Source organism: Xiphophorus hellerii, chromosome 17 (genome assembly GCF_003331165.1).
Source record: "Xiphophorus hellerii strain 12219 chromosome 17, Xiphophorus_hellerii-4.1, whole genome shotgun sequence".
Lineage (NCBI taxonomy): Eukaryota > Metazoa > Chordata > Actinopteri > Cyprinodontiformes > Poeciliidae > Xiphophorus > Xiphophorus hellerii.
The window spans coordinates 17,701,238-17,711,167 of record NC_045688.1 but is presented as its reverse complement, the minus strand read 5'-3'; the positions used below and the strand labels follow the sequence as shown (position 1 = coordinate 17,711,167).

General features: G+C 42.1%; 1 protein-coding gene across 2 annotated transcripts; it reads left to right on the top strand.

Annotated features, from left to right (window-relative positions):
* Nucleotides 1-129: 129 nt before the first annotated feature.
* On the top strand, nucleotides 130-8,771 carry rbm17 (RNA binding motif protein 17). Of its 2 annotated transcripts, XM_032589598.1 has the most exons (13): nucleotides 130-225; nucleotides 598-746; nucleotides 1,712-1,828; nucleotides 1,900-2,066; nucleotides 2,171-2,283; nucleotides 2,939-2,989; nucleotides 3,178-3,310; nucleotides 3,391-3,542; nucleotides 3,817-3,867; nucleotides 6,106-6,182; nucleotides 6,285-6,383; nucleotides 6,468-6,540; nucleotides 8,495-8,771. In XM_032589598.1, the coding sequence occupies exons 2-13, from the start codon at nucleotides 624-626 to the stop codon at nucleotides 8,596-8,598; spliced, it is 1,260 nt and encodes a 419-aa protein (XP_032445489.1). In that variant the 5' UTR covers nucleotides 130-225; nucleotides 598-623; the 3' UTR covers nucleotides 8,599-8,771. The 2 variants fall into 2 exon arrangements, with proteins under 2 accessions (XP_032445489.1, XP_032445490.1); XM_032589599.1 differs by lacking the exon at nucleotides 3,817-3,867.
* Nucleotides 8,772-9,930: the final 1,159 nt, after the last annotated feature.

The following is a 9,930-nucleotide window of genomic DNA, read 5'->3' as shown; positions in this document are numbered from 1 at the left end:
AGAAGCGGATACATTTTTGTAATAATAATAATAATAATAATAATAATAATAATAATAATAATAATAATAATAATAATAATATGCTTACGTCTAAATATAAAGCAAAAAAAAAAATCTACTAAATCCTCCCATCGCTAGGCGGCGCGTTTATTGTTACGCAACTTCTTTTTTTGTCTTGTTGTTTTTCCGCTGCTTCCGTCGCGCAAGCTACAGCGAGGGGTGGAGGTAAAGCAAATGTGCTAAAGCCTTTCGTGTCTAATTTAGATATCCGTATGGTTGTATTATAAGAACTTTGAAAGCGAATTCTTATAATTATATATTTTTGCCCGTATTTTCTCCAAGAGAATACAGGCCGGCAGTGATATTAGCTTCAGCTTATGCTAGCAAACTGTCACAATCATTCAGTCAGCTTTGCTAGCATATCAGGCAATTTAAACTGCTATTGATTTTGATGCGAGCTAGCTATGCTACCTGTGTGCTAGCTCTACTCATTAGTTGGTGTTACCGGTGCTTCTAACTTAGCAATTGAAGGGCAAACCGAAGCCGCTGAGTCCGAATTAAAGCCCAGTCCTGTGTGTGTGATTTGTGTGTTTGCAGGAAGCTGCAGCACTGACCGTATCAGCATGTCGCTGTACGATGACCTCGGTGTCGGTGCAAGTGACACCAAGACCGAAGGCTGGTCCAAGAACTTCAAGCTGCTCCAGTCTCAGCTGAAAGTGAAGAAAGCGGCCCTGACCCAGGCTAAGGTAGCTCACCATGCTGCCAGGAATGGTGCAGAGCGGGGACCAGTGCGCAACAGCTCGGGTTTTTTATTAGCAACTAGGATAAGCGCATACATTTCCCAGAATGCATGTTTTACAACATGGACACAACTGCTCAAGCAAACACAAGATCTGTCTAATCTGAGAACTGAACCTGGGATTTTATACAGACTAGAGACTAAATTCTTTCTTTATCAGCTGCTGAGGTCTCAACCTATTAGGATCCGTTATGAAAGCACATATTTTTAAATCAGGTGTGGCCTGATAGTTTAGTTTTAAACCATGTTGGAAGTGCGACCGAATGAATTGTCCAAAAGGTTCTGAAAAGAAATCGCTGACTTTCAAAAAAAAACAAGAGATCGAGTTGGGAGCATAATGCACAAGTTTACATCAAAAGAAACTGAAGAAAATAATAACAAGTAGGGCTGAAACGATTAATCGAATTAATTGCGATCTATGGATTACAGAAACACTTGTCAGCTAGTTTTTATTTTCTTATTTAAAAAGTAATTAAATGATTTGCTTATTTGCATCTTTAACATGTTTCTAATATTGTGTAAAAAGGCCTAACTGGTTAAGAAAAAAAATCTGCTGAATGTCTCAAATTTTTTATCCGATTAATTGTCAGAATAATCGATTAGTGAAGTAATCGTTAACCCTGAGAACCGTCATCATGAGAATGTTGCACAACAACAAGGCGTCTTCAGTCAGAGGCCTACACAGAACCGCTGCAATACAGACTGCTGCAGGAGATCATTCCTGCCCACAGCCATCAGCAGGATTTAACTTCCCTCTGGGATTTAACAACTGGAACTCTGGAGTGTGGAGGGCAGGACAGAGTGAAAACTGTCCTGCTCAGTTTCATTTGTAGAAGAATCACACAAGTCTGAATAATACCAAAAATACTAAAAATAATTAGATGTTTTATAAAGGTTACGTTTGTGTTCCAGACTCAGCGGATGAAGCAGACCACCGTTCTGGCTCCCGTCATCGATCTGAAGAGAGGAGGTTCCAGCGACGACCGGCTCAACACAGACACTCCTCCACACGCCGCCGTTGGACTCAAGGTCTGCCTCGCGCTCCAGCACTGTCCCCTAGAATGTTTTTGTTTTTTTTTAACTGGATTTGGCTCCGTCAGGATGCGGTTCCCAGCGGATTCTCCTCCGGGGACGTTCTGATCCCGCTGGCCGACGAGTACGACCCCATGTTCCCCAACGACTACGAGAAGGTGATGAAGCGCCACCGGGAAGAGATGCAGCGCAAGAGGGAGCAGGAGCGACAGAAGGAGATCGAAGAGAGGGAAAAGTGAATCAAGTTTTTTTTTGTTTTGTTTTGTTTTTCACTTTTTAAAACTTTCAAGTGTAATCTGAACATCCGGAAACCAAATCCTGGAACTCGGTGTGTTTCAGGAGGAGGAAAGAGAGACACGAAGGCAGCGCTCCCAGCGGATTCTCTCGTTTCCCGGCAACAGAAGAAGACTCGGATGAAGAGGAAGAGTACGAGAAAGAGTGGAGGAAACGAAGTGAGTACTTGTTGCCATGGGGATATGTAGTTTATCGACCAATAAGGTGCAAGAAGCTCCCCTTAAAGGGGCAGTATTATGTAAAATTGACCTTCTTGAACTTTAAATCATGTTATAATCTTATTCCCTCATCATGCATGTTAGAGAAATTAGTTATACTCCATGGCAACCAGGTGTGCAAAACACCTGAGTGGACCCAGCTTGGAGACGCAGCCTGCCTCAGAGCTACAGTTTCTGAGCCTCAGTGTTAGAGAGCAGCCCTCCCCCTCCATTCCCCGTCTCAGCTCCTTCAGACTAGCCAGCAGCAATTAGCAAACACCTGGTGGAACTGCACATCAACAGCTGAGCTTATAATACAAGCTACATATAAGTAGAGTTATATGTTTCAAGCATTTATTTTTGCTTATTGTCATAGTGATCTTCTTTTAATAAAAAGCTAAGTGGTAAGAAAACATTTGGTAGAAAAAGAAAATGCCAGCAGAGAGAAATGCGTTCTTGAGACAATTGTGAAGCAAAGTTACGTTTAGAGTTTAGGGCAGATTAATGTGTTTACTGAACCTAAAAATGACTGCAGCCTAGACAATGATTAGTAAAGTCATCCTGAGTGTGTTTGATGTGAGAACAGGAAGTGACGGGTTGTTTCCATGGTTTCCAGGTATGGGCGGAGCAGCCATTGCCCCTCCTTCGTCGCTCGTGGACAGAGAGGGTAAATGTGACGGCTACATTTCCCTAATGTAACACGGACAGTTTAATGTATCAAATTAATGCGTTAGAATTTAAATGGTGAATCATTTAAAATGTGGAAAAGGAGACTTTAAATCAATTAGCATCCAGCAGAGGGCAGTATCGTACAGTCCCTACTTCCAGCAGCAGCGTTTGCGTTCTGCCCCGCAGGCTCGTCTCCTTACGAAGACGAAGGTCGTCCCGGCAGAGGCGCCAAGGCCGCCATCCCTCCTCCCATGTACGAGGACTCGGACCGGCCGCGCTCGCCGCCCGGCCCCACCAGTTCATTCCTAGCCAACATGGGGTCAGTCCTCCAGCCTCTTCCTCTCAGTCTGGTAGCTTCAGGACAAGAAGCCCCCGTGTGACGAGTGTTCTCCCCAACAGCGGTACGGTGGCCCATAAGATCATGCAGAAGTACGGCTTCAAAGAAGGCCAGGGCCTCGGCAAGCATGAGCAGGGCCTGAGCACGGCGCTGTCTGTGGAGAAGACCAGCAAGAGGGGGGGGAAGATCATCATCGGGGACGCCGCGGAAAAACGTACGTCTCTAATTCTCACCATTTACCTGTTTCCACTGTTAGCTCGGTGTCATTTTTATCCGTCGGCAGCATGAACAGCTAAATCTGCTTCGTCAGAGCTTCTCTGTCTCCATCTGCTTTTTGATGTGAAAGTCTTCATCATTGACATTTTAGCCGCAGCAGCGAGTAAGACGGTGTCATTCTGCAGCAGGTCGATGTTTTACAGTGACTCTGTGTGCATGTGTTTTATTTTGTGTGTGTGTGTGTGTGTGTGTGTGTTGGTGCGACTGAGCAGCAGGGTCGAGCCAGTCAGGGGCGGCTGATCCTTCCAGCGGAGGCTCTGCAGGTTGGCCTCCATCCTATTCTCCTACTCTTGTGTGGGGAACGCTGTGTCTGGTTTTATGTCTAGCTTTTTAAAAAGTGTGTCTGCATGTGTGTTAGTGCTTCCAGTTCCACTAACATGAACTGATTTTTTTTGGTTTAGTTTTTTAGAATGTTGTTTTGCTAAATTTTGAAGTTAAATGCAGAACAAGATCTGTTTTAGTAATGCATGTTTTCTAAAAACATCTTTCAAAACCTCATTCTTATTCTTATTTTTCATGTATTTTAGTTTGCTAACCACACAATTACACCTCTAACCTGTAAAGCATGTTATGTTTCGCCATTCTACCCAGAGTGTGTCTTTTGTCCTTTTTAACTAGTTTTGTGCCAGATTGTCATGTCGCATGGTAGGTGTGTACTGATTAACTGGCAGGCTGACAACAGAGTCTCTAGACATCCTTAAAAAGACTTGAATTTATGTACCTAAACTTAAGGTCTTATATGTCTTAAAATCCTATTTTTTTAAGTGTGCCTGAAATATGTTAATCACAAGTAGGCCTGTCACGACAACACATTTTGCTAGCCAATAAATTGTCTCAAAAATGATTGCAACAAACGATAATACTGTAGTTTTGAGATCATTCTCAAGTAACATATTGATAATAATAATGGCACAATCATGCAAGTTGACCCTCTCATAGTCTGAGAAATGTTTTTCAATTAATGCGTGAAACGACTTCAACACGTGTGATTTTAATTCCGTTTTTTATCTAATGGATACACTGCATACACTTTTATTTTCCGACATTAGCGGAATATTGACAAAGTTTTGCACACATTTGTCATGGAAACGCAGCTGACGTCCCCTTCTACTGTACTTTACCATGACAAGGCCCGCCCACCGGGTGGCTAACAACAGCAACTCCTGTGGCCATCTTAGCAATTTTGTTAGAAGGCCAGGAGGATCAATTAGAAACACTGCTATGCCTTCTAACAAGTTAATCAAGAGTCTAAAGTATAAATAGTCCTACTGATTATTCTGACAGGCTTTTCTCATCTGGCATCAGTGTTAAGAAACAGGAGCTACTCACACAGTTTCAAGCAGGATTTCTAAAGCTGAGTCAGAAATAGCCGTTGCAGAAGATGAAGCTGTGAGACCTTCCAGCACATACCGTTCCTACCATTTAAAATCCCTTCATGAGATGCCAGGATAAAAATCCTGGAGTTCCCCATGGTGGTGTTCATCTTAGAACCTCTGGGTGAAAGAAAACTGCTACTCTGTTATTATCTATTCATGGATAATAATAATAATAATAATAATAATAATAATAATAATAATAATAATAATAATAATAATAAATGTACACCTTTGGAAATATTTGCAGTTGCCAAAATAAAAAAAATTATTACTTTTTCTTTTTTTTTTACCTTAATCAGACTAGTCAAATAAATAGCTTGACTAGTTAACCCACTAACATCTAAGAACAGATTGGTAAAAAAGGAATAATATTCTTCTAAATAAGCATTTTTAAACTAGTATTAAATTTAACTTGTCACGGTCAGGAATCAGAATCAAAATAATACAAATGTTTCAGTTGTAAAACAAAAATCTGTTGTCATGTGTCATGACATGTTGTCATGACATGTGGCTGCATGCCAGGTTATTCCTTTATTTCTAGTTGCTCCACAACAGAGGTTGCTTAGCCATAAAACCATTAGCCATGCTTTGAGGCACAACAGTAAAGAGCGTTGTGGTCAGCCGGTCAGTCTTGGGTATGATTAGTTCATTGATGAGGAGAAAAGATTGGATTTTTCCAGTTTGATATCAGCTTCCATTTCCCATTTCTTTGCATTTTCTCCTGCAGTTGGTATCTGTTAATAAAAACAACAAACTCTTAAAAGACGCATAAACCTGAAACTGGAGAAATGTTCTGAAACCGAGTGAACTTTTGCCGTCTCCCGACAGATCAAATGTTCGGCTCTGTTTAATGTTTTAGTCAGACATTTATCTCCTTCCTGGGTTTCGTTGACACTTTTCCTGGAACGCCAACCGCAGCGCGGCTGAGTGACCCAGTCAGTCGTTCCTCAGCCATGCTGCGAGACAATAAAACCGGGCTCTGTTGTTCCAGCCGCCGTATCGGAAAAGTACACCCGACGTCAGCTCTGCCACCACTGAACATCGGCTCGAATAGTTTCACGTCTTGAGTAAACATCTTTATCACGTCTGTAAATGTTGTCTTGTTATGCGTTTCCGGCCAATCAGCGGACTCTTCCAAGAAGTCGGAGGCCAATCCCTTGACGGAGATCCTGAAAAACCCGACCAAAGTGGTTCTGCTCAGGGTATGTTTGTGTTTTTCTAGTGTTTTGTTTCCCACAAGATGTACTTTATAAAAAAAATAAATAAAAAAAAGCAGGAACCTAAAATGTGTTGCGGTTTCGCAGAACATGGTGGGTCGAGGAGAAGTGGACGAAGACTTGGAGGGGGAGACGAAAGAAGAGTGCGAGAAATACGGCAAAGTTGTGAAATGTGTCATTTTTGAGGTGGGGAGAATAAACCTCGACAGAGTTCGTCTAAAGTGATTGAAAGAAAAAAAAGGCAATAAACAAGGTTACTCTCCTTCACAGATCGCCGAAGTTACGGATGATGAAGCCGTCAGGATCTTCCTAGAGTTTGAGCGGGTGGAGTCGGCCATCAAAGGTCAGAGTTCACCCGCCGTTTTCTCCTCGTTTGTTTAACCCAAGGCCAACTTCTTTTTTTAACGTAATGGCCTCGCTTTCCTTTCGCCGTTGTGTAACCGCTCCGATAACTCGGGCCGAAAAGTGTGTCTTACTCTTAATTGGGTCGGCCCAGATCGGAATCAAGGTGAGACTCGACTCCCTGCGGTGTTATGTCATAACTCCCTTCGGCACCGGCAGAACCGCGCTTACATCACAGCTCCCAGAAAGCGGGGCGCGCTCTCAAAGAACAGGTTATACTGAGAAGATGGGTGGAGAAAAAAAAAAAAAATCTTCTCATTGGATGTTTTTATCTAGGGTCAGTTTTGAGTTCAGTTTGTGCTTTTTATGTTGCATCAATTTACAACAACTTTCATTTTTACAAGACAAGCAATTAATAGTATTCCAGTCCATAGAGTCTAAAGTTTTCACACATGATGGTCCGGTGGACTCGGCTAGATTTGGGACCAGAACTGCGACGTTGGTTCCATTGTCAGCTGCTGTGGTTCTTTTTCAGCCGCGTCGAGGACTCAAGGCCTCCAAACATGGGTCACACTGTCCCCAACGCCACCACGGCACGCCCCTTGTTCTCTTTTTTATAGTAAATAAACACTGCTTTTAAAAAAAGTAAGTTCATGCAAATATGTTTTAAAGTAGATTTATGCTGCTTTTTAAAAAAATGAATTCAGCTTTTTCCAAAAGTCAATTTATGAAGCTATTTTTTATTGAAAAAAAATTTTTTTTGCATTTTTTCAGCTTTCCTAAAATTAGTTTTAGTCTGCTTTAAGTAAATTCTGCTTCACTGTGTTCTGCTTTTGTGCTTCTAAACAAGTCAGGATGTGACAACATTTATGATTAAACTCAGCCTGCTGTCTCACAGGAAGTCTTAGTGTGCATCCGCTTGTCTTTACGCTGCAGTGGCTGTGAAGTGCAGTTCTGTACCAGGCGGTTCTGCTGAATGTCTTTCCAAGTAAATGGAAGGGACCCGTTTCTGTGTGTGGACTCTCAGAAATGGCTGCTGTCCTTATTGAAGGAGTGCCACCCTGTCACTCCTTCTTGCATGACACGCGCCGTCACATCGGTTCCGTTTTTTACTAGATTCTTCGAACGGGTTAAAGTGTGACATATTGTTCTAAATAGTCCTGCGTTTAAACCTTGTGTGTCGACGGGCTTTTAGATAACAGGGACTATACAATCAATCCACAACCACAGAAACTTCCTGGTATTTTAGTGCGATTTTATGTACGCTCACACAAAACTAGTGCAGAATTGGCAGTGGCAGGGAAACGACGCGTGCTTTTCAATATTTTTTGAGAAACTAAAATCTAAAAAGTGTGATGTTTCTATTTGTATCATGCTTTGGGGACGTTTTTCTTTAGCAGAGACAAGAAATCTGGGTAAAAACTACAAACCACCTGAGACTGGATATTCTGCTTCCATTAGGACATCAACCCCAAGCATAAAGCCAATAAAGCCTCCAGTGGATTTATTTGGATAAACATAAGTTGTTGTAATGTATTAGAATGGCCTAGTCAAAATTTGAAACTTAATCTAGCAGAAAATATGTGGCAGGACTTGAAAAACTGAACCCAATCTGAGCTGTTGATGTGCAAAGCTGGTAGGAACCTTTTAGAAGTGGGGGCGCAGTGATAAACATGTCCCAATTTCGTTCATTTTGTGTGATTGGTAATCGGCCGATCTTTTTCCTATTGCTATTTTAAAGAATTCATTCTCCGTACACTTATGTACTACATTGTACTGCGGCATTTCATCAAATCGTAATAGAATACGCTGAAGTTTGTGGCCATGACATGTGAATGCTAATGCAAGGCCCTGTAGTGATGTAACGTTGAAGGAGGGCAGAAGTTTAAACGCATGGTGATTCTAAAAAAATATTGATGATCCCGTTTGACCTTTGACCTCCTCTTCCTCCGCAGCCGTTGTGGATCTAAATGGACGTTATTTCGGGGGTCGAGTCGTCAAGGCCTGCTTCTACAATCTAGACAAGTTTCGTCTTTTGGATCTCGGGGAGCAGGTGTGATGTCTGCCAGCTGACCCTGTGAGGCTGCAGCAACCTCCCCGCCTGTACATATGTTTTTCATTTATAAACAGCAGTGTATATGTAGTAATAATGATTCTGTCATCTGGTGTTTTTGTTGTTTTTGTGATTATTAAATACCTTTATGCCAATACAGAATAAAAGGTATAAACCAATCTTTTGGGTGTGGATTTCTTTCTCAGTGTTTTCATCCTGTAAGCGCCACGGAGGCCTAGTTTCTGACATAATACTCCTTTCCTGTGTTTTTAGCGTCCCTCTGGGGTCCAGGAGTCCTAACTTAGCCTCGCTAGATTATAGGAAGGGGACTAGGACAGTGAACGCAGCCTCAGCCTCGTTCAGAGCTTATGTAAGTGAGCCAGAGAAGACGTCCCAGAGGTTTGGATGATGAAACAGAAATGTGAAGGAGGACCCATTTAAAGGATTTCATCTTTTTGTTTATATGGCATGGTTCAAAGGTCAAGGAAATATGGGTGACAAGGAAATGATTGCATATTAACACAAAAGGGTACAGTGCCCTTTCTGATTTCTTCTATTTTTGCTGTGTCACATGTTTGTGATGGTGCTTTTTAAAATGGGCTGGGGGCTGTCTAAACCAGCCTTGGGTGAAAGCAATCCCCCCCTGACCTTGTTAAATCATGAACTGAGATTAAAGCTTTTTAATATGTTGCAGTTCATGAGCAACATCCATACTTGATTACTACCAGACTTGTGGGATCATAAGTTCTCTTCAATAAAACCTTTCTGACAGCACTGTGTAGGCTGAAATCAGAATCGACTCTATCAAGTTTGTGGACATTTTCTTCAAAATATGCAGCTGTACAGTGTTTTTATAGAAGAGGAAGATAAGGTTGAATTAGTGCAAATATGCACCCTAACGATCTTGGTACTCTGTAAAGTGTTCAGCCTCGGGGAAGAAACTGTTTTCTGTGGGAGCTGGTTGTTGCAAATGGCACTCCATACAACCGATCTAAAGGTAAAAGTCCACAGTTTGTGTCCAGGATGTGTGGGTTCAGCAGAGATGTTCGCTGCCCTTTTCCCGACTCTAGACCTGTACAAGTCGGGGATGGAGGGAAAGTCAATCCTGATGATCTAGTTGTTCATTACAGCTTGGACTGGTCCTGTTTTGTGGATGAGTCAAACCACACAGTGATTGGACAAACACAGCACAGACTAAAAACATCGTTATGTATGAGTTAAGACCTTCTTCTGAACTGTATGTGTGAGGCATGAGAGATCCCAAGAAAGGGTGGTTCCTGGGAACCTGAAGTGATTCACAGTAGACACTTTGTTATTGAGGATGGCAAGGGGAGAGAG